This window comes from Phasianus colchicus, chromosome 12 (assembly GCF_987193195.1).
Source record: "Phasianus colchicus chromosome 12, bPhaCol1.hap1.1, whole genome shotgun sequence".
NCBI lineage: Eukaryota > Metazoa > Chordata > Aves > Galliformes > Phasianidae > Phasianus > Phasianus colchicus.
Window position 1 is genome coordinate 18,418,276 of NC_143447.1, and position 24,623 is coordinate 18,442,898.

General features: G+C 49.9%; 2 protein-coding genes across 14 annotated transcripts in view; both read right to left on the minus strand.

Moving 5' to 3' along the window:
• Positions 1 to 15,007, minus strand: part of IGDCC4 (immunoglobulin superfamily DCC subclass member 4) — an 88,576-nt gene extending 73,569 nt beyond the window's left edge. For 2 of the 9 annotated variants that reach the window (XM_090149142.1, XM_031587837.2), the window contains exon 1: positions 8,852 to 9,426. In XM_090149142.1, coding sequence (XP_090005268.1) covers positions 8,852 to 8,948 — 97 coding nt within the window. In that variant the 5' untranslated portion in view covers positions 8,949 to 9,426. The other 7 variants (XM_031587840.2, XM_090149145.1, XM_031587839.2 and 4 more) reach the window with 7 other exon arrangements.
• Positions 15,008 to 15,190: 183 nt separating this feature from the next.
• DPP8 (dipeptidyl peptidase 8) overlaps positions 15,191 to 24,623 on the minus strand; it is a 37,024-nt gene continuing 27,591 nt past the window's right edge. For 3 of the 5 annotated variants that reach the window (XM_090149156.1, XM_090149157.1, XM_031587845.2), the window contains exon 20: positions 15,197 to 24,618. In XM_090149156.1, coding sequence (XP_090005282.1) covers positions 24,496 to 24,618 — 123 coding nt within the window. In that variant the 3' untranslated portion in view covers positions 15,197 to 24,495. Of the gene's footprint in view, positions 24,619 to 24,623 lie in introns of all 5 variants that reach the window. The other 2 variants (XM_090149159.1, XM_031587844.2) reach the window with 2 other exon arrangements.

Genomic DNA, 24,623 nt, shown 5'->3' on the forward strand with positions numbered 1-24,623 from the left:
AGGGTGTGCAGGGCTATAGCAGGGCACATACAACACTCCTATCACAAACAGCTCCAGTCTCAGCTCTAGCAAGTACTGAGAAGTGCGCACATTCAGCCCCATTCTCTGCTCCCCCCCCACAGCCCACCTGTCCCAGAGCCCCAGGAGTTGCTGTCTTAAGGAGCTGCACCTCTCATGTGCTGCAGTTAGAAAATCACCTACCCCAAAAAGAGAAGTCAGGCTCCTGAAACTCCTGCCAGCTCTCCTGCATTTCCCAGGTAATTGCTTAAATCAGGAATTAACGAGAAATAATGAGCCAGCACACAGGGGAAGAGAAGACAATTCAGAACAGCAACAAAGAAAACTAATGGAAGTATGCTTTAATAGCTCACTGTAGATGGCTTCAAGACTGTATCACCCCAAGAGGCTTCACCTCTTCAGGAAGACACAGGGGCCTCAGCATGTGCACCAGCCACACTGCATGGGAACACAGAGGAACATGGCAGGGCTCTCCTTCCTTCTGCAGAGCAGGCAGAGCAAGCAGAGGGCTCAATGCTGCAGCTCCATCACCATCCGGGAACGGCCTCCGGGAGCTCACAGTCGGTCTGTGCTTCCTAGCCTGGCTGCAGCTGCACTCTGTGACATGGGCTCCATTCCCACGTGCAGACCAAGCCTGGCCTTATCTAGCTGCACTCCCCTCCTTCTAGTTATCTCTTAACCAACAAAGGCATGTTATCAGTACAGCTAGACAACCAACCCTATGTGGACACTAGCAGATAAAGTGAAGGCTTGAGGAGACATAAATTATAAAACGTGAGGTGCTGAACTGTTAAGTCGTTGGAATGTCCACAAAGGGACAACGCCATAACCTACCCAAGGACTTGACTGCTGCAGGACTTGGCATCCCCTTGGCACAGCTTCTCACATAGATCAGCTCTAAAAGATAATCTTCAACTGTGACTTGGAAAGTCAGTTATGATTGAGAACAACACGAGCCCGTAGAGCTCAGGGACCACGCAAGGAGGGACAGATAGGCTGCTCATGTCCTCAGCTGCTGGGGTGCACCTGGAGAGGCAGTGAGGAGCACCTCCTGAGGACTGCTAGAACCAAGGGTCAGATTGGGGGTGGGGTGGGGGGGGGACGACACATCCCCTCCTGTTCCAAATTTAAACTTCTATCTTAACAAGAGGAGGAAACCAAATTTCACAGCCTGTTCCAAAACCCCTCACACTTACTTTGCTATTTACCTCTCCAACATCAACAACACATTTACCCGCTGTCAGCACAAGCTTCTTTTCAGAGCATGTAAATCTCCACTTTTTCCAAAGCTGCAGCCAGTTGAAGCCTGACAGTTTGAGGACAAAGCACTGAAGGAACTGGCTCTGTTTGCAAGCACATAAGACATGCTTTCAGCTCCAGGTGGAGCACAGTACAATGCTGGGGACTCCCATTCCACTCTGGGGTCCCCCCACATCCACAGCATCCATCCAAGGTGATAATTCTTCCTCTGTCCCTGCACCTGTGCTTATTCGACTTACAAAAACTGAGACGTACCTTTAGACAGAGCCCAAATTACCCACTTTTTTCCCGCAGAGCAGAGAGGTTCTGCCCCTGCACCCCAAACTGCTGGAGGTTGCTGTGGACCAAGGAACACAACCTCATCTGCTAGTAAAAACAGATTTATTTCCATTAATCTAGACTAATCACTGCTCTTTCTCTCCTAACGAGGCCCCGTGTGCCTCAGCACACAGCATCAACAGAGGAGAAACCCTCTTCTTCAGAAGCAAGCAACTTCGGGGCACTTTGAATGGCGCCTTCCCCTTCTTAAGGAAGATAAGGATGAGGGTGGTGCCCCTCCAAAGAGCCTCTCACGTTCAGGCCTCTAACAGCCGCGCAAAATCTCTTTGACTTTATCCAACTTTTACTACTGCTGAGCAGGGATTAACATTAATTGCGCCCATCCCATATTAGCCAAGGATTATTCGTGAGGCACCAGCCTATAATCACTTGTGTTTTCCAGCACAGACCTTACGCATACCGCTGGGATAGCTAGCGGGATAATCCCAGTCACATTTCTAATGAAATCTACATAAAAACTGCACATCCACACCCTTGTCTTCCCCCTTCCAAAATACCTAATTAGTTCAGCTTAGAGAACACCATAAAAATTAATACTGTGAAATTTCCAGTCTAACAAGTTTCTGGTGAGAAAAATTATTCCCTACAAGGGCAACATTTTTTTGTTTTCTTAAACCATAAACTTTAAAACATGCAAACAAGTAATTAGTCCAGAGGAATTTTAATTTACAGGCCTGCACATACCATGCACACACGTTTGGGTCCGGCTCCTGGCTCCATGCAGGAGCCACACTGAAGTTTGGCACGCAGCAGGGAACCAACGCCTGCTACCCACAGGCAGCAAGGTCTCACCAGTGTTTTCCTGCTTGTGATGCACCACGGCTGCTTCAAGCAGACAGCCAAGCTGCAGCAGGAGACTGACGCCAGAAAGCAGCCGCTGCGATGCGTAGGTGACGTGGCCAAGAGAGAGGGTGAAGCTCCAGTGCTCCATCTGCACCAAAGCGCTGACGGAGGCCATGGCAGAGATGTTATTTGGTGAAAGCTGCCGTAGGACTGAGTGTTTCTCTATGCTGGCGAAACTGGAATGACAAACTACAGGCTGTGATCCCAGCAGTGACAGCAGCATTTCTGTTTAGAAGCTATATGGAAGCTGCACGATGAGCCCCATCTCCAAGTTTCCTGCAAGCAAGAGTCTCCCGCAAAACCACGAGTGTGCATCAGCGACAGGCTGCCTGCTCACCAAAGCAGCTCTCAAGAGCTGAGATCTCTGCACCTTTCCCTCTGCATAACTCCTACCCAGCTGTGTGGCCGAGCTGAGGCAGCAGGTGTCGTCAGAACTCACTGGGGCGGAATCACAAAGCCAGGCTCTGAAGTGAAGAGGCACAAAAATCCACTCTGCTCAGCAAACACCGAGCTGCTGGGAAAAGCCAGGCTGTTCCCTGCACTGCCATCAGCTGCAGGATGGCAAGCGGGTGAGACCCACCCGCATGCATGCAGCTTAGCGAAGCACAGGTTAACAGGGAACTCGATCAGCACACACAGGCAGGCTTGCACACCAGCACATGCCTTCATAACCACTGATAAAGCACAGCTCACTGCACGCAGCCTGCATGCTGCTGAACAAGGACACCAAGTAGCTTACCGAGGGCTGTGACAGGTGAGCACCCACTTCTAACAAAACAAAGAGTCAGAAGAGTGATGCTCTTAAGGAGATGCCCTTGCTTGAGCACCAGCAACACACCCTGACTCCCCACTGCCTGCAGAAGAGCAAGGCAGCTGGACTTCACTAGCCTTAAAGCTACAGACATGTCCCATGGTATTAAAAGAGAAGTGCAGACTGATGGCTGAGACTCCTGCCCTTGTGCTCAAGAGTTGCTGAAGCCTTTTACCCCACACTTAACTCCCTCTGCTGCTAAACAGTGAATCCTGGCAGCTGCCACAGGCAGTAAGGAAACGGGAAACGATTCTCTGGCAGCAGCTGGGAGAAACTTCCTCCTCTCCCCGCTTTGCAAATAAAGAAAAGCCCACAATAGCACTTGAGGTATTGCTGCCCGCCAGATTTCCAGCAGCACACTCTCGAGGAAAGCTTGCAGACAGGGAATCTGCTTCTGAAGGCGCTCTTCAGACAGATGACATTTGACTTGGGGGACTCATCTCCTCCAGGAAAAGTTCTTTGTTTTCAGTGCGGAGAAAGAGTAAAATGGAAAAGAAAGAAGAGTTGTATTCACTGTGACCCAGGAGAAACTGAGCTCAAGGGTGTTGATCAATATTTTGATTTCTCCGTCAAAAGCTGCAACCAGCACTGACACAAACAGCTGGCTAGAGAGCCTGGGGGGGAGGAAGGGGAAGCAGGAAGGGTCAGTTGCACCCCAGCTTCCAGGCACTTCTCTTTCCATCACAACAATTGCCATTAATGGCAGTAATTTAAATGGCTAATAGGCAGTGCTATGTTTACAAAATCATTATTGGGAAGAAGGACCTAAACAATTCTTGCCAAGCCAGCAAAGGCACTGCTGTTGGATCAGACGCTGCATTTCTTTTTTCCCCTTTTCTGTGCACATTCTGCCAACATGCTCTGCTACACAGCAGTGCAGCATAGCACTCAGCACACACACAGCTGTGCCGTGCATCCTCCCGCTCCAGGGGCAGGATCAGCCCAACAGCAGCAGTACTGCCCCAGCTCTGTAGCAGAGGGTTCCAACCCAGCAGGAAGTGATGGAGCAGCAAGCCTGTGTGCCCAGATCCCCCACCCAACCACCGTCACAGCCCCAGGCGAGTGCCGGCATCTCGCACACCAGCCTTATCTCCACACAGTGACAGGTTCTGTCACATCCCAACCCTCTGTGCGTCGCCCTGAACATCTGCTGATCCCTGCACTCCCACCCTCACCCCGCAGTGAGCTGCACGTCTCCTGAGGAGCTCGCTCAGTGCTTTGCCCTGAGCCAGGCACGCCAACTTGACAGGCAGGGCACGGACACAGCCTGGATGCCCCGGGTCAGCATGATAAACAGGAGGGCTACGTGAGACATCCTGGTAAAGCAGCACCGGTATTTCCAGAAAGGCAAAAGAATGCCGTGTCACAGGACATCTCCGGAAAGGTAACAGCATTACAAGGCACATGTTTCTCACTAAACTCCATCATCTGTTGACAGCCATTCAGGAACTCTCAAGCACGGCCAGCAGAGCAAAGCAAGGCCCGCGCTGCCTCAGCTCTGAGTTGTGCCAGCCCACCTCCCTTCTCAGGAGCAGTCCTTCCTGCTCCATTTCCCAAAGCCTTACACTGAACAAGGTGGGAAGCACACCAAACCCAAAGGGAAAGTGGTACCAAGGTCTAAGTAATAGACAAGAGCAGGGAAGGAAGGCAGAGCAGGGGAGCAATGCAGACCCACCGCAGGTGCAATACCTTCACCGGTAGACTTTAATTCTCCCCTCAATTTGGATTAAGAATAGCCTCTCAGGATGCTCACATTCATTACACACCTTTAATACTAACAGCCTGTCCTTAAGAAACCCTCCCAATGGGACATCTTGGGAAAAAAAAAAAAAAAACCCAAACCAAAGAAACACTGAATAGACCATGCTGTTCTACGGCTCCGTTAAATTTAACAGGGCAGTACCCAGCAATTCCATTTACAATGCAGACACAGACTTTTAAATAATTTCAGAAGATTTGATATTAATGTTCCAGTGGAGTACAGCAATTGCTTATCATAGCAGCCACAGAGTATGTTTATTATCCGCTGACATAATAAACTGCATTGTATTACTCTCTGCTGGACTTCTCACAGAAAGCAGATCCCTATCGCAGCAGCAGGATCCTGAGGATTAAGGGCAGAATGGGATCTGCCTCACAGACACACACCAAAGGCACTGTGCCACCAGCAGAGCCCAGGCAAACACCGTGGGCTGTGCCTGACCTGCAGGTCCTACTGCTGTTTGGAAGAGGGAAGGCCGACGGACAGACACAAGGCATGGCCACGTCAGTCTCTTTCATACAAAACCAGCAGACAAACCCCGCAGACAACAAGTCCAGTTCTGCTCCAGAAAGCAACAAAATTGCACCAGAGTTGATTTTGGCCCAACGTGTACTTGGCAAATACTGATAAGAAGGATTTACCATATCCCTTCCAGTATTACAGCTGAATATAAAGCAAACATTTGCTTCCTACAGATAACAAAATGACTACGATTGCTCTGGGTCTATAAGGTTAGGGTTTCTTCCTACACTCAGTTCTCTGTGTCCCAATAAAATTCCCTCTGTGAAACATCAGCCTCGGTTCTCCTGCAGGTACCCACTCACCTCATGCAGAGATGCAGCCAGGGATGGGCTTGGGATAGATTCCAACAACAAATTACTATCAGATTAAATATTAATTCCCATGACAAGGCTTAATGGTTGGGCAGTCATTTAAACAGGAGAGAAGCGTGTAAAGAGTGCAAGCAGCATCTCTTACTCTGCACATGCCTGAACTCCTGGGATTCTTCCCCGAGAGATCAGCCAGCCTTTGGGAAAGCAGCTCTGAGGGAGATGAGTTCCAGCCTCCCAGTGAGTGATACAGCAACAGAAGTCAGCTCGAACCATGAGCCGACCCGGACAGTGCAGCACCCTGCCTTCAGGGCACTTACATGCTGACGATTAGACAAGTACTGAACACTCACTGATGGATTTTATCCTCTCAGCACTTTGGGCACACAAGAGAGAAGTGCGCAGCAGCACCGTTAGTTGTGTTAGCCCTGAGGATACCAGAGCAGACGAAGCAGCTGGCCTAAAATGACAGTAGGCACTTTAGTACAACATCCCATATGACACCACAGTTTCCAGCACAATTCCTAACTGCAGATGACCCCAGTGCACTGGGCTGCCAGCACACACAGGGACAACCTCCTCCCTTCCTCCTCAGGGAAATGCAGATTGCCAAACTTTTCCTTGTTGAATTATTGCTTATGCCACTTTGAAGCTGCTCATGCACCATCCGCGATGCTCTCACCCCGCACCAGGCCCCCTGCGGCAGATCAAACTTTGTGCAGCTGTCAGTGGAAAGCCTGCTGCAGAAAGTGGGAGAAACATCAGAAAACGAGCTGGTTCTGCTTCACTTTAGACTTCAAGGTAGTGAAAGAAGAGGGCATTAAAAAGAGAACAGAAAGAACTGCATCTCCATATGGAGCAGCGAGGAAAACAAGAGCACAATCAAACCCGAGCTGCTTCTCCTTCAGCCTCACATGCCAACAGAGAAACACCAGCGGAAACACTGTGCACTCTGCAGCAGCCTCAGCCATCAGGGTTGGAAACCTGACTGTCCCAACAGCCACAGCTGGCAGCAGCAGCTTCCAGCAGGAGGAACCTGCCCCGGGTACACACCACAGGCACAACCCCACCAATGTGCTGTCCTCAGTGCAGCCAGCACTCCACAGGGCAGGGAGGTCTCAAATAAATGGAAGAACTGGGGACTGTGTGACTCCCCGTCCCCACATGGCTCGTTCTGCCTCCTCACATCCCACCCTGCGGAGCCCAGATGCAGGGCACATCCTGTGAACGAGATCCTGAACAATGGCAATGCAGACGGCTGCCGGCCCTGCAGGGCTGTGGTGCCAAGAGGAATGCGACGGGAAGGGCAGAACGAACCAGAGCTCAAAGTTCGGTGATGTCAAAACAGAAAATCTGCTCTGCAGCAGCAGATGGGCTCAAGCACAAATGCAGGTGACACAGCCCCACATGGATTTCAGCGGCTCCTTCTGATGGAAGGCTCAGCCCACTTTCCCCTGCCACATCCCCTGCAGAAAGCCCCTTGCAGGGTGCACTAAAGAGGGTTTTCTTCCCCTTAAACCCAATCCCACAGGGAAAGCTATCTGTGAGCAGGACAGGCAGAGGGCTTTCAGAGCCTGGCTCACACCCCCAGCTCATGCAAGCTGACACAGCTGCCTCCACATCCACCCAACAGAGACGGCTCTCCTGCCTGCTTCTCTCCAAAGCACTCCATACCCAGCAAGCCCAGAACTTCAGATCAAAACCACGTAGGCTTTGGGATCAGACGTGTGCTCTCCCAAAAGCGTTTCAACCCCCTGCCAAATTAATTTCAGACTGAAATGCGTGCGTGTTTTTCTTTGTGGAATCAAAGCCACCTGTTGGGAAGCACACCCGTGATCCGCACGTCCGCAGGCTGCAGGGACGGGCGCACGGCCCATTGTTGGACAACACACACCAACAGCATTTGCTGGCTGCCTAATCACTGGTAGAAAAGCAGAGAAGGCAGGGCTGCAAATCACCACAAAGCTTTTGAAGTTTGCTTGTTGAAGTGGGTTTGGAAACAGCGTTTCCCTTGTAACCTTCTCTGCTTTGAATCACCGTGCTCCACGGGCAGCCCTAGGATGTGCTTTGCTGGAACAGGGAAGGCTCCCAACTGCCCCTCCTCACCTTAACCCGCAGGGAGGCTCAGAGCTGAGGGACACAACACACTGGTGACGATGGGATGACTCCATGGTCCGTTATTCGCTGCCACCAGAACGCTGCACCCTCACCAGGCGCTGCCCTACCCCGCACAAGACTCCACGCAACGCTCCAAAAACAATAAATACAAACACCTTCCACCACACAGAAGGCGGTCTTCGAAACCCCAAATTAAGACATTCTATCGAGTCTGAAAGCATTAAAATAAAAAACATCCAGCGCCACAGGGCTGAGCTCCCGCTGCCACCTCCTCTCGGAGGGGACACGCACAGGGCTGGGGGCTTTAGGAGCGGCTCCTCAGTGCCGCGGATTCGTTCCCAGTGGATGCAGCGGGCACCGCCACGCAGCCCCGCACCGCGCCGCCAACTCTGCCGGCCGACGCGCAGCCCGCGCACAGCGCCCTTCCCGCAACCACCGCAACGGGGCCGAGACCCGGAGCCCTCCGGCAGCCGGGCAGGCAGCAGCCCGGGCGGGTCGCGCCTCCGCAGCGGGTGCAGGGTCTGCTGCCGGCGCTCGGCCCGCCGCCGCCGAACCCCCAACCCGACCCCAACCCCCATCGCCTGGTAGCGGCCCCAGAGCTCGGAGAGGGTCTCACCTCAAAAGGCGAGCCCAAAACCGGGCTCCGCAAAGGGACGAGCTTCAGTGAGCGGGAGGGGGGACGCGGGAAGGGCTGAGAGCCGCGGGGCTGAAAGGCGGCTGAGGGGAGCGGGCGCTGAGGGACGCCGACGGACCGCCGCCTCCCGCCCGCGGCTGGGCGGGCAGGTGGCAGCGCGGCCCCACGCGGGACCGCCGCCTCCCGCGGGCGCGACCCCGCTCTGCTCTCCTTCCTCCCTCCTCCTCCTCACCCACCTTGCACGGTCAGCACGGCGAAGCAGACACAAAGCAGATCCTCCAGCGCCATGTAAGCCCCGCCGGGCGCCGGGAGCTGGGGCCGCCGCGGCCGCATTTACGAGGGGAGCGCGCTCTCCCGCCGCCCCACCGCCATCTTGTGCGAGCGCCCCGGCCCCGCGCTGCCCGCCGGGCCCGCTGCCGCCGGCGGGGGGAGGAGAGGAGAGGAGAGGGGGAAGGAGGAGGGGGCGGCCGGGCTGTGCCGCTCGCCGCTCCGCCTTTGTCAGCGCCGAGCCGAGCCCCGCGCCGCCGCTTTCTCCTCCTCCTCCTCCTCCTCCTCCTCCGCCCAACAGGTTGCTGGCAGCCGGGCCCGGCCCGCTGTGAGGGCGGCCGGCAGGTGCGGGGCTGAGGGGAACGGCGCTCAGAGCCGCTCGCTGGGCTTTTTGCTCTCGGTGTTACGGTTCCTTCCCGTTAAGGACGTTCGCTCACTTATCGGCGCGTGTCACGGCGGTGCCGTGGAGGAGCGCGGTGCCGCGGCAGCGGAGCCGTGCCGCACATCGGGAGGCGGCCGCGTGCTGAGCTCCGCTCCGCTCCGGGCTCGGAACGCGCGGCTCGCGGGAACGGACCCGAGGCGCAGCTCGGTGTGAGCGCGGGCTGACGGCGCTGCTCCGTCCCGCAGCTCTCGCGTGCAGAGCTAACGATTAACGGCCCTCCTTTCACTCTGGGTCTTTCCCACCTGCTCCCTTCTGTGAGAGATGGCTTTAAAGGTGCCGTCGGATGGTTTTAATGAGGCCGGAGGAATGTCTCCTCGTTGTGCCTGCTCTGGTTTGCTTGCAGACACACCGCTGTGTCTTTTTGCCTCGTATCCTGGACATTTCTCCTTCCCTTTAAGCAAGGAAACCTTTACCTAAATTCCAGGTGAGCCCAGCACGATATAAGAAATGAAAACTGCTCTCTGGCTGCCTCCTGTGCATTGGGGTTCAGAGCCTGGAGGTGTGGTCCAGAGTCAGAGACCTTAAAGCAAATGAAAGAGACAGAAGTTACTTGCAAATTCAGGAGGATACGGATTTAAAGCAGGATAACTATTTTAAAAATCAGGACGTGTGTGTTCTTATTCTGGGCTGAGGTTGCTTTGTATTCCCTTAGCTTAAACCCTGCACGCTAAAGAGGACAATTTCCATTTGGAATATGCACTTGCTTTCCAGACTGCGTGCCCTGCAGAGCCCTGCAGCCCCAACTCAAAACCCTGTGCTGCCAAACCCCAGTGCCCTGAACTCAGAGCACACCGAAGCCTTTGTAGACATGAAACCATCCCCCCCAGGGGCTTAGTGCCCTCCAGTTCCACAGATAAACCCTTCTGCCCACAGCATCACACAGGGATCAGTGCTGGAGATGCTCAGGTTGCTGCTCTTCCAAGCAGGACTGAGCGGCACGTTCTTACACAGCCCCTGCCCTGGTTGCCACCTGCCTTTGGCTGCAGGCAGGTCTCCAACATGGGGCTCTATGACGGATGTGAGCTGCTCTCGTTACCAGAAGAGGTGGCTGCTTTCTCCTTTGAGCCAGCATTAGTGCTTGAATGAGCCTGGAGATGGACAGGGAAGGGACAGAGCTGAAAACTTGACTGGCAACAGCAATAACAGCAAAATCAACCCTCTGCTCCAGCTGCCTGTGCAGTCACCCATGAGCCGGTGCCAGCAGAAGGAAAGCAATGGGAACAAGTAGGCAGAGGCATGAAGAAGCTTTCAACGGCAACACAAAGCCAGATCAGCTCAAACTCATTGCAAAGCTGCAGCCTCACTCGTCCCAGAGCAGGAATGTCTCAGGGACCTTTCCTACCAGGATCACTTCTTTGCCAGACTTTTGGTCTGGCAGCAACTCCTGCACGAGGGAGCATTGACTTCCAGATGAGAGAAGCGATGGTAGCCTCCTGCTCTGTATGTGCAAGCAATGCCAAACAGGAGCAGCTGGTTGCACATAATAACATGCATTGTGTAAGTGAGCAACACAATAAGCAATTTGCTTGACAACCCGGGGACATCAGGACAGTTCTGTACAGCAGAGAATAAAGAAAAGGGGAAAAAAACATGTGATGACCAAACCCTAAGGGATCCTCAGTCTACTACGCATTCATTTCATTACGCTTGCTCTTATAAATATTTATTACACCGGCTATCTCATCATTCTTCCAGCAATGGGTGCTGTGTTACTGCTGTGCCCAGGGAGGGCTTTCCCCCTTCCCTGGTTCTGCTGCAGGCAGTTGGCACTTGCCAAAGACAGATAGGGAGCGGGAGCATGACATTAACAATGGAAAATGACACTTAAAATGGGGCTGTGGGGCAGATATTGGCAGGTGCATTGTTAGGAGAAAAACAAATAGAAGAGGAAAAGCCAGCAGGTAATGAGATTTGGAAGCTCGTATTTAAAACACGCACACTGCAGACAAGGGGCTGGTCCTACAGCCAGAACCACCAGTGCGGAAATCTGCGTGCACCCAGGATGGGGGAGGATGGATTCAGGTGAATGCTGGGCTGTGAAATGGCTCACAGCAAGACCAAGGCTTGTTCTGAATAGCAACATCACCTGCCTGCACATGGGAACCATCATGCTAAAGCAACCAAGCAACCTGCATACATAAAGCTTGGGTGTTTGGTTTTTTTTTTGTCTCGCCAGCTCATATCACTGCCTGGACATCCTCCATGCCCTGCCCCCAGGTGCTCACTGGGACTTGTCACCCAAGTGAGGATTTGAATGATCGAATGCTAACCTGCCTTGCACAGAACCCCATCACTGCTTCGTCATTCAAGACAGTGGCTGCGGTTGGGTTACTGAAAGCCTGCTTCAGGAAAACATGCTGAGACGGCCCAGATTGGGCAGATTTTAGATGAAATGAATGTTTTGTTCAAGTTAGTCTCCAAGAGTCTTTTTTGTGCCTGTGTATTAGTTTACCACCTTGTTCACTGCCAGTTATAACCAAGTACAATTCCAGCAGAAACACCCCCGTGTGTTACCAGCAGTTGCACAGAACATCACTGTCCTATAAACACACATCTATGAAAAAAATATTTGCTCATAAACAACATCTGTGTACCTCTCCCTACAGCAGTTGCCAAGCGTCGGTAAAAGGTGTGATCCTTAAATAGTCTAAATTCTATCTGTTGCCACACTACCTAATAACCTAATAAGGCTGGGTTTAGGCATAAAGAACATATGTAAGATCAGGAACTGCTGCACATAAGGGCTGCTGATAGAAACACCCGCCAGGCTCCTTTGTAGTGGGAAATGTGTCCGTGTGCCAAAAAGAAGGATCTGCTCTGAAGTTTTATTAGATCTCCAGCGCTGCTATAAAATGCCACACTCGGAGCAAGCAGCAGAAGCAGGCAGGCTGCGTGCTGAGCATCATCATGCCACCCTCTGGCGGCTGAGCCCTGAAAATGGAGCAGCTAGCACCCAAGGATACAGGGTACCTGGATGCCATCAGGGCGTTTTTGGCACCCACGGATATGGCATGTGTGCCACCAGGTGGTTTTGTAGCACTGTGCTGTACAGGAGTAAATAGCAGCAGCCACCTTTCAGCCAGCATCGCTCAGATCTGGCTTCCAAGCTGAGGGGAAGGGCTTGAATGAAAACATACCTGCACTTGGGAGATGCTGGGACCTGGATCTGAGCTGAGGCTTTCATTCCAGCCTGACACGCTGAAGCTCTGCAGATGTTTGGTGGACAGACATTAGACTTCCATGTCTCTGGCTATTCTCTGCTCAGAAACTGGGGCCAAACACCTTCCTCTTAAGATAGCTTTAGCTATGAAGCCCTATATAACATTTCACACAGAGGCACGGAATCTGACAGCTCTCCCCTGCACAGAGAACATCTGCTACCCTTCACTTTCCACCCAGCCCCACAGCTGGGCACCAATAACACTCACACCTCCCTCCAGGTGAAGACTTCTAACACCATTACTCAGAAATGGCCATTCTGCACCAGGAGTGGGTGCTGCTCTCATAGCATCCCCCATGCCCTCCTTGTATAACACAGGCAATTCTCATCCATCCAACAGTCCTGCAACCCTCAATAGATGCTGTATTTATTTATGGATTACTGACCACAAGAAAGAGAAGCTTTGCACCATTGTCAACCTTACAGCATTCGGTCTGCTATAAATAATGCATCATTGTTCAAGTGTTGGTTTATGGTTTAAGTTCAGTGAGCAGCGTGGAGCAGCAGACTCAGCAAAGATGAAGGCAGCGCAGGCTATGAGAAATAGCACCATCAGATGGACAGCATTACAAAAGCAAAGCCCAAATGTAACGTTCTCAGAGTTATTTTAATGTCAGCTCCTGCAGCCAGAGACCTGCTTTACCTCTAAGTGAGAATCACACAAATCTGTGATTATCACTCTGCTTTCTCCCAGTTGTGAGCTAATTCGATTTCAGATAAACACTAATTAACACGAGAGGTCACCGCCGTGGCCAGCAGGCACCGATGCAACGTGGCGTTCAAACACTCAGAGATCAAAAGAGCCTCCGACGCTTCCTTTGAACTTCCCAATTAAATTCTGCACAAATAAAGCTATTGTTTTACATCTGCTTCATCCACAGGGGAGAGAGGGCAGAGAGCTATGAGATTGCTGCTCTAATTGGGCTGTTTTCCCTCTTTTCTGACAGGTTCCCTCCATGTGATTTTTTTCCTCCAGACCGGGTGGAGGAAAGCTTGGCCACACTGTTTGCAGGGCAGCTTTTGTGCTGCGAGGCTGCAAGCAAAGCTGTGGGGAATCTGATTTCCTTCTCGTGAGCAAATAGCTTTCCTAGAAAGTCTGACAGCCGTTAAGAATGACTCGTAAAACCTGTCTCTCTCTGGCTGTTTAGGCAATTCTCCTTTGCTAACAAAGGAGAATATTAGATTAATCCAACTGCTGTAATAGCATTATCTCCCACTTTTAAAGAAAACATATTTTATGTCGTACGTACCCTGATGGAAACAACCTGTGGCTGTGCAGGGCCAGGCTGGTGCTGTGCCACGGAACGTGCTGGGTCCTCAGTGGGCTCCAGAGGGGATTTGTGACGTGTGCATTTCAGAGCTGTGCCACCACAGAGAAACCAAGGGGAGGGAGCACAACGGGAGCAGAACCCCACTCTTATCTATGGGGAGCTCATCTCCTAAACACAGGATCTGCTCAGAGAGTGGTGAGGTCCTGGCATTGCTGCCCATTGAAGCTGTGGGTGCTCCATCCCTGGAGGTGCCTGAGGCCATGGATGGGGCCAGGGCAGCCTGAGCTGCTAAGGACAAACAGCCCGCAGCAGGGATGGGATTCACGGGCTTTAAGCTCTCATAGTTCTCGTGGGCTGCCTCCTCTGCAGCTCTGCTGTTGTGCCTCAGTTCAGCAGCCAAGCCACCTGGCCCTCCACAGAGGAAGATGTGTTACTCTAAAACACTCATCTTCCCCATTACCATGCTCCTGGATGCTGCAAATAGTGCTTTTCTGGGCCCAGGATTTAATCAGATTAATTAAATGGCACTTGTATTAATTTAAATTACAAGTATCTGAGGGCTCAGCCAAATCAAGTGATTTATGGGCCATATCAATCTAATTAATGCTACCAACTCTTAAAATAAAAACCTAATAAATGAGTTTATTATACAGATGTAGGATCGACTTATTAGTTTTGGGTCTCTAGTGCCACAGCCAATTTGCAGGAAGTTTTATATCCTCACTGGGAAAAGGTCTTCTTTTCTCCCCTTCCTAATTGCTGTATTTAACAAGTACATCCTATGAGTAAGGGAGAAATGAAGCACGCTCAGTTATCAGACCTGCAGCCAAGCTAAGAGGTCCCTGAGGTATTGCTGTGCACAAATGGCATGGGGTTGATTGCTGTAAGCACTAACAGAACAGCATTAGGACCCCAGGACCGTGGAATCACAGAATGGTTTGGGTTGGAATGGATCTCAAATATCATCCGGTTCCAACCCCCCCTGCCCTAGGACCCAATGTCAGCCAGAGCTGGGAATTAATTCCTTCCAGAAATTGTTGCTCATGGAAAGGTTTCCCCATGGGTTGAAGACCACCAGCTTACATTGTTAAAGAAGTAGAAGGAATGTTTATTTCAGCTAAAATGGAAGAACCCACACCTTTAGCCCCCTCATGGCTGTTGCGTGCAGCAAGACCTCAGCGGTGGTAATTTGTCATAACAGAGCAGCATTACCTGCTTTATTTAAAAATGCATGAGCTGGAAGAGAATTTGAGTTGAGAATTTGGAGCACAAATAGATTTTATTAGAAATAATTAAATCCAGGAAGAGCCAGCAGAGGTTTTATCACTGCTGCGTGTGGGCAGGGGCATGGTGACAGCTCTGCTGAATGCCAGCTATCACCGAGACATTTTCAAATGAAAGCCAGAGCTCATCCAGGAACACTGTTAAAAGGCGTAAAATGGCCGGATGGCACCGAAATGTTTAAATCTGGCCTTTGCTAAATGTTAATGGACAAACTCTACATCATACATCCAGCCTCCCACAGAAAAATCAGCTCTGGCCAGAAGGACGATGAGAGATGGAGAATAGTTTTGTATGAAGATAAAAAATAGCTCCTACTTTGATGCAACTCTGGGCTCAGTGGGAAATAGCTGCGTTTCCTTCTTGGACAAACTATGTAAAAGTATGACAAAAATGCGTATTTAGTGCAAGTCTGGCTGCAAAGAAAACCAAACCATGGTGCAAGTACAAATGAGATGGGGATGCTCTTGCAGCGAGGAGGTACAGGTTTCAGCTGCAACTGGCACATTTTGCAGCAGGGCTTTAGGGTTGCTGCCATCTTGCGTGTGTTTGCATGTTTATATGAAGCTGGTCCAACCACAAGGACGCAACCCAAGCTGGAAAGGCTGCAGGGTGCTCTCCCAGGCTGCCTGCTGGGCTCCAAGATGGGATTGACAGCCACAATGCGGTGGCCAGCAGCAGCTGTGCCACAGGAATGGGAATTCTTCCTGAACCAGAGAGCACACAGCAGGGAAGAGCATAATCTGCTTGATTTACAGGCTGCGGCTCTAGTTTAAAATACATTAGGCTCCAACTATTTAATTACTGGGCACTACCAAATCACAGAGACAGAGGAGTCGGTCACGTCTGCTAATGCCAACATTTATCATCCTATTTATCTGCTCCAGCTTCTGAGAGCCATATCGAATCACTTCCCTCTATTAGCTAATAACATGCGAGTTTATTCCTCGTACCTCTGGGCAGCCCTGGATGGATATTGCAGCACTGCTGGCAGCACGCATCTACCTGGGGATAGATAAACTAGTTTAGAGCATATAAAGAACTGTAATCACCATCCAGAACTGGCACTACAACCCAAGCCCATTTCTCTGCTGCCCCCTGCCCCAGGACATCGATTCCCACTGGGGAACGACCAGAGCTCGGGGTCTTGGGCCACTGGAGGGGCTGGAAATTTCTGAAAAATCCTTAACTACCTACAGCTGTAGAAACCCTGAGTGGCAATGCTAAGAAAACACAAATGAGCAGCAGTGCTGCAACAAGTACAGCATTTTGGGGGAGTCACCTCTGCCTCCTCACGAGGTCCCCGGGAAGAATTCAGACACGATGCTGTCTTAATTGATAGCCTGGCCACTTGGGGAAGCAGTATCCATAGAAACTAAGGGGCCTCCACAAGCCAACAAACAACGCTGCAAGAGCCCAATAACAGCAGAAATAATGAGGCGTGGCCAGAAAAAAAGAAAAAAAAAATCCAAGCGGGCATCTCACAGGATCGAATGGGTGGGCTCAGCCTAATGAAAACCTCACGGGTAGCAGTGGGAGCAGAACACGACCAGAGGATGGAGAAGAGCCCTTGTGATAGGAACAACTCCCCCAGGAGCACCTGGAGGGCACGGCAAAGGAGCTTGGAGGTGTTTCAGTGTCCCCCCATCGCCTTGGGGACAGCGCTTTGGCCAATGGGGACACGGGGCACTGGGACTCGTGTCCCAGTGCTGCTCTCAATGCCACGTTCCCACGAGCCGCAGCTGAGTGTCTCCCACCCGCACACCCAGTTCGGCACCGGGAGGGAGCCCTGACCTCCTTCTTAATTAGCTTAAAACCGCGCAATTAAAGAAAAAGGGAAAAAAAATTGAAAAAAAACCCTCCGTAAAAGCCAGTCTCAAATCAAAAGAGGAAACAGCGAGAGCAAGCAATGTGTCACCACAAGTGTCCGAGTCAATGGAAACCTTGTTAGGTGGGGAACAAGGGTCTCCACTAACAAGCTCTTATCTGTGTTTTTGTTTTCTATTGAAGGTGCATGTCATTAGGAGAAGTGTTAACAAGAGCTCTCAATAGCTTCATATGGCCAATGGCCTCTGAATATTCATGAAGGTGTGAACAGAATGTGGGAAAGCAGGGGAAGAAAAGGCAAGAAAGGCAGCAAGAGGGTTCATTGTGCCCCAAAGAAAGGGCCCATTGCTCTGGGAAAAGGGCTCCCGAATCACTGGACAACTGCGTGTTCCCCGGGCAAAACCTGACCTCCAAGCTGCCAATGGGGGCCGATGAAGCCAAAGTTGTGGATTTTTTGAGTGGCACTGGCAGGAAACCAACGCCAGTCACTTCAGGTGTTCAGCTGGCGACTGCTGTGATTCCATTTTAAGAAATGTAAAGGTGAAGGTACGCATCCAGCTGCTCCTCCACCACTGCACTGTGCGAAGGGGAATGGCAGCTGGGGAAAAAAAAATAAAATAGTGAAATTCCAAACACAATGGGAAAGAAAAAGGGTCTGTGCCCTGCCAACGCCAGGCCTGCTGCTGTGCCAGGAATGTTCCATCAGCACGGACACAGCCAACACAAAGAGGGGTCGAGCCGAATGACACTGGGACTGCTTAGACAAGGACGTGCCTGGAAGACAACAGGAGAGTTTCCAGAAGGTCCCAACCGCTCCGTTCCATCATTTTGGCTTTCCATTTCAAGCAGGTTTAAACTTTCCAACTACAACACTGTCAAACACAAACGTGAAAGGCTTTCATTCAAAGTGATAACGCTCAGATTTTGCCTCTCCAGAATTTCGCTTGGCAGAACAAATCTGCTGTTTTGCTTTTGATCTGTTTCAGAGCAGAAAAAAAAAAAAAAAAAAAAAAAAAAACAAACCAAAACCCACTGAAACTGCGAATTCCCTGCGAAGTGCACAGCCTGGCTCCCGGCCAGCCGGGCTGCGCAGCGTGGGAGGAGCGCGAGCCCCCATCTCCAGGGACCCAACCACAGCTCCGTCTTTTGGCTCAGCCTGAAAAAAGCCTTCGGGGAGGAAGATGCAGATATTTGCTCTCCTGTACCATTTGCAGATCCATTCTTTCTCTCGTAAGGTGTGCAGAGGGTTTATTCAGTGCATTAGTTCTTCCTGGAAAGAGATTTCTGGTTTGTTGCCCCACAGCAGAACTGTGAACTCCAAACAATAAAAATAGATTGTAACAGAGCACAAATTGCTGGGGTAGGATGGGACTGGGGCAGGACCAGCACAGGGCAATGCTGAAAACTGGAGGGGTGAGCAGCTCTCATCATCACAAACCCCACACCAGGACCCTTCAATGCTCTCACGCAACAGGATTCCCCTTGTTGCAGCCAGGACACCAAGGACAAACTTGGAGCATTGGTCCACATCCGGGACATGCAGGCAGCACAGCTGTAGGGGATTTGCTGGGTGCGTGGAGCCCAGCAGCAGTGTGGATGAAGCAATGTTCTGCTGGCACAAAGGGCATTTTTGAGCTCCATCCAGCAACAAGCAGCAGGAAGCACATTCATGCCCACCAACTTGCCCCATTGCTAATGAACCCCCCTTCTAAACTGTGCAGGAAAACACAGAAAAAGGCTGTGAAGTGCTGCAGCAATGCCATACAGGGGAAGGAATGAGTCTCCATGGGAACCATGGTATCATTCCTCCCTAGCAGCCAAGGGAGAGGACTCAGAGTGGGCAGAAATGGGGTCCCAAAAGCCCAAAGAGTTGCAGCCTCTGTTAATGCCAGTCAATGGAGGTGCATGGGGAAGGGTAGGAGGAACCTGCAACCCGACAGCCACCAACCTGGCCTGGAAATAAGCACCACCCAAGCTAGAATGCTCAGTCTGCCTGCCCAGTGGGGCAGGTGCTCATCTGACAGCACGACGTGGAAACACGGGAGCCACTAATGCATCATTCCCTGAGAATCACACCTCTGCTGGCTCCAGTGCCTCAGCCATCAGATCCTGGCACAAAGCTGCCACCACCACAGGAGCTCCTCTTATATTTACAACTGCACCAAAACCCAAAGGCCCAGGTCCTGCCCAACCCAGCTCTATGCAGATTTGCAGTTGAGTGAGCAGGAAGCCAAGGGCAGTGCTCAGCTTCTGAGTCACATAGCCAGTCTGCAGCACAGCCCAACATCTCCAGCTTCACTCTTTTCTCCAATAGCAATCCTTCCCTCCTCGGAACACAACAGTACTGGCTGCTTTCCATCAGTCCTACCCATGGCAAAGATCCTTAAACACATCGACTACAGGCTTTGCTCACTCAGAAGCAAACCCAATGCACAGACACGGATAAATGTGCTCTCATGTTTGCAAAGCCCTGAGCACTGAGCAAAAACCCAGGCAGCCTCCAGCACGCAGCACTCACACCATGGCCAGCACAGTGATTTTCTGAAAAATTTCATCTAGGATGTGACCCATCTGGGATGAGAAGTTCATTCTGCCCTTCAAACTTCTTGTCTCAAGGAGCACATTTAGTCTGGCCCAGCTCAAATATCTGCAGAAAGTCTATTTTAAAGAGAAATATTTGCTTCCGCTGCATACCCAGAGGTACAGTCAGCTCAAGTGATAGCAATTAGTTAAGGAAGCAACTTCATAATTTATTCATCATACAGATGAAAATCACCACCACCCAGAAGGTTTGCAGCAGTTCATTCGCCAGGCACGTAGGAGCAAATGGGGAAACCTTCCCCTCTGCTATCTGCTCATTGTGGTGAGGATGCCTGCACATCCAGCTCAGGGGCAGCAGCCAGAGCCCCAGAATTGGCCCTGGGCTGGCATGATGCCTGTGGCCCAGCTTGTGCTGCATGAGGGCTCCTGAACACTACAGGGAAAGTTTGCCATGTTATGGTAGGGTCTAAAACCCCAGAGAGAGATGCAATGCATCATCACACTGCTGGTTACCAGCTCACTTCTGAGAGCCATCAGAATGGGTGCCCTGGGAAACCTGATCACATGGGTGGCAACCCTACACACGACCAGGGGTTTGGACCAGGTCTTCCTAAGGTCCATTCCAAGGCAAGCCATGCCAAGAACAGGTAGTCCTGCTCTAAGAGTGAAAAATCAGCAATCAATGAGTGACACAACTTGCTGAACATGACCACCCCGTGCCCTCCACCATCCATCCATTCTGGGTCAGCACTAAGCAGAACTGGGGCACCCATAAAGACCAATCACATCAAGACCTGTGAGGCCAAGCAGGACGCGGCACGCATCCCCTCCTGCCCTCCCACCTTACCAACAGCACCAGACCCACGTCCTGCACTGTGCTGTGCCCACCCTGGGCAGCAAGGAAGAAATGTGCCCAGATCCACAGCTGCAGCTGCCCAGGGCTGCTCCCAGCACTCAGGAATGGGAAGAAGCAGGTTATTCCAAGCAAGTGCCTGAACTTCCTGTTTATATCAATTAATCACAAGGGACAAGAAAAATCAGATGCTTTCACTAAATGCCCAACAAGTGCATAGATGCACACACACATTTTCCATCACTGCTGCTCTCTGCAGCACAAAGCAAGGAGATCTAATTACGCACAAACTCTACTAAATCAAGAAGAGAGACAGTTGAAAATGAGCAGGGGGAGGGGAGGGGGGAACCATTTAATTCAATTTATTTAGCAGCATCTTTATTGCCACAAAGGTTTTGTAATAAAAAGCAGCAAAACAAATGTCTCCACTTTACACGATTAAAAGCTAAGTCGCAAGAAAGGTGGGGGAGGGAGACCATAAACCCACTGGAGTGAGACATGCAGTTCTGTTAATGCAAACAGCAGGCACTTCTTCTAAAATTAAAAACCTGAACTTTGTGCAGAACATCTAAGTAAAAACCACAGAGAGCTCTCTTCGAAAGGACCGTCCCGAAGACCCGCGAGGGGCGCACAGAAGTCTTTGCAGGGTTCTGGTACTCATGTAAACAGGCAATTCAAGGCAGTATCCTAATCTGGGCCATTATTTCATTTGCTTGTACTCTATTATTGCCTCATCAGAAGCCGAACGTCATGCCAGCAGCAAAACAGCCTTATGCACGGACACAGCAGAAGCACAACCCGGTGCTCCACCTGTGGGAGTGGTGTTGGGACCCCATGGTCAGAGCTGGGAAATCTCTGCAGTGTGTGGCACACGCTGCGCTCGGGAGGAAGCAGCACCCCATATCTCTGCTCAAAGTATTTCCCTCTCCTTCTCCAAACAGAACTAGCAATAACCAGGGAATGCATTTTCCGCTGTGATATAATGAAGCTAATTGATTTTCAAAGCTTTACATGAGGTTTGAATTCATTATTTCATTAACGAACATGTTGAAGTTAAGAGAGCTTACAAAAATTAAGCAGCTCTGGTTAATTACCAATTATATTTTGTTCTGAATAAAAGACCACTGGAAACAAAGGGACGGGGTAGGAGTGCAATTCCTGTGTGAAGGTTGAAAGCCCATTTGGAAAAAATTCCTGAAAGCTGCCATAAGAGGGGACAAAGAATGAGCTCCCACAGAAACAACCTCAACAAATCCCAGCCACCACCACTGCTGGCATCACCATTCAACTTCAGCATCACAGCTCAGATCCCCAGGTTTCATGTATTCTTTTAAGTACAAGACATTAAAACATTCATCTCAAAAGACATCAGTGCAACTGCTGGGAAGAAGCCAATATCCACTGAAGGCTGCATCTCCCTCCTGCTCAGTGCAGGTGCCTGCTGGGCACAGAGCACACTGCTGTATCCGACCCCCAGGCACCCATCTGTGCTCTGAGAGCCCTCAGCACCTCCCTACCTCAGTCTCAAAGCTCACACGAGGCACCTCTGACCAGAACTGCAAAGCTCTGCTGATAAATCCTCCCAGCACTTCTGTAGGATAAGAGAGGATGGGGTCTTAAAGTGCTTGGCTGCTGTAAAAAGAAAAAACTTTTGTAGGAAAGAAAGAATATGTAATTTATGTTGCAAAATAGAGTACTTACAGTGCTTTGCACTTTAATAGCTTTTCAATAGATATATTTAAAATGAAGAAAAGATGTGTTAGTTAAAAGTTATATGTCAGCACTTACAATCCTGTGCTAAATCAAAATCCAGCCTGGTTTACTTGCATAACATTTAGTTCTTCAGTTGCCAAAGTAGCATTGCTTGATGAAGGCTTTTTTTTCTTCTTTTTTTTTTTTCTTTTTTTACACAAAAGGATTAATTTTGTCTTAAAAATCATAAACATTTACATTCAAGGGTACTCACCTCTAGAAAAAGAGCAGAAACACCCCAAAAGCAAGTTAAATATTGAACAAAATATAAACAACCTTGGAAAAGGTGATGCTATCCACGTGTAATTTTATACATATATGTATATATGAACAAATATAGATATATGTATATATCATACAGCATAAACATGTAAGGAACAGAAAAGAACTCCATCGTGACAGCTTTTACTTTTCTGTACTCCCTGCCACGCTGCTCTAGACCAAAAGCTTCAGCACAATTACTCATCTCTCAGCACTGACTGCAGCAGACAGCCCAGGTTCAGCCACAGTTCATTTCTCAGAGAGGAGATGTCAGAAGGAGCCGGGCTCTTTGCACGCCATGCCCTTCTCCAGATCCCAGCAGTAAGACTGTTACTGACCTGCTAAGGGGAGTCCAACTCATCCTCTAAAAAAAAACAGTGATCTGAAAAACAGAACCTCTCCTCCCCAAACCAAACACTCCCATGTCAGGGAAATGTACACCTACTGCATGTCTGTTTGCTTTGGCTATCGTTTGCATAATCCCCAAACCAAATCCTGTTCTCACATACAGATTTCACACCCGTGTAACTGCAGTGGCTCTGGCAGAGCTCAGCAGCCTGGCTGTAAAATGTGCAGTTTGTTACAATACAATCAGATTGTGTTAAGTCCCAGAGTCTCAGTGCCAAGCTGAACAGCACCACGGCGAGGAAAAGACAAGGGTACATGTGGAGCACTAAGAGCATAAATACTGAGAGTGATTCCATGTTTTGAAAAGATGAAAAGAAAAACCATGCTCAGCTTCTCTCTAGCACCAAAAAGGAAAGGAAGTTCTTAGGTTTCTAAGAAAACCATTAAAACTTACAAGAGTCTCAGAGGCAGGTCCCAAGGGGAGAATTTCCTGGATTAAAGAGAATCATTTTGCCATGGATTTCTATCTTGAACAACTTGTTGCAAGTTTAAAGTAACTTCACATAAGACACTTTTTGGCCAAGCCTGCTGCTTAGTTAAAACCTCACTAACAAAAGCACAACTGGGATTTCATATCCTTTAGGCTTAGAGGGGTTACCTTAAGCTATGCAGAAGGGAGTTCTCAAACACAGCATCGTAGTCATGTGCTATGCAGCAGTGCTGGAAATGACTTGGGAACAGAGGACTGAGCAGAGCCTGGGAAACAGTGCCTTGAATATATCAGGAAATTCAATGAAGCAGCTCACACTGCCTGGCGTGTAGTGCTCGTAAGGTCTCTCCTCACCAAATCCTCTGCAGACCCTTGAATCAGAGCGTAGAATCTTAAAACTGTAACAGGATGCAAATATCTACATCATGCTGATGTGACAGTCAGAAAACAGTATTGCAAAAACAGATCCAGAATGAACATCAGGGAAAAATGTCAACGAGGAACGGGCTGCACTTTTAAGCTTCTTTTAAAATTCACAAAGTCTCAGCAATTTGCCTTCAATTAGTTTGCATCCCAGAATAAAAGATTGTTATGCTCACATCACAGTAAAACATCACTTCACTTCCCCAGGTGAAATCAAGTACAATCAGGATAGGATATCAATCTGCTGGAAGGAAAACCAGTACGACTTATCCTGAGAAGCAATTATTGAAAAGAATCTGGCATCAGCTGAACTGAATCCAAAATTTAAAATCTTCTCAGGGCAGCTTAAAAGTGTTTCTCCTTAAAAAACAATCAGAAGCTAGATAGGGGATGTGTCGAACTTGTGACCAACTTTTCTAGAGTCAGACACATCCTGTTTAGGAAGCATAAAAGCTATACAATGACATTCAAAATGTAATGTACACATTGTAACCATCCAGGTAAATTCCTGCTGTGCAGTGAGTAAACTTTCTAGTGTCATGGTACCAAGGAACACACTGTAAAAACACACTGATTAGATCAGAGTCTTTTTAAAACATGAAGGTCTGGTGCTGTGGAAGTATGTTATCTTCAGTTGAGCTCCTCCCCCAAGAGAACACCCAGGGTACTGCATTACATTACAGACACTGGATTTTATTTACACCTTAAGCTTTAAAGTTATTAGATCATCGTCCTTTAATTCCCTATATGGCACCAAATTTACTTTAAAAAAGTGTCTCTCTGTGTATGTATGTGTGTGTACATGTGGCAGGCACCAAAATGCAAAGTTCCAATCTATTTTCTCTAGTTTCCTATCTCCTCGTTCGGTACAGCAGCCAGCTGAGCAGAGTTCTGCAGAGGTCAGTTACATTGCCTTCAAGGCAGCAATGCGAGAGCCCAGATTCTCTTGCAGGTAATACAGTAGATGGAGTTCATAGTGCTCTCCCGACTCAGGCACCCTTATACTGTGCCTCTCCTGAGGGTAGATCTAAA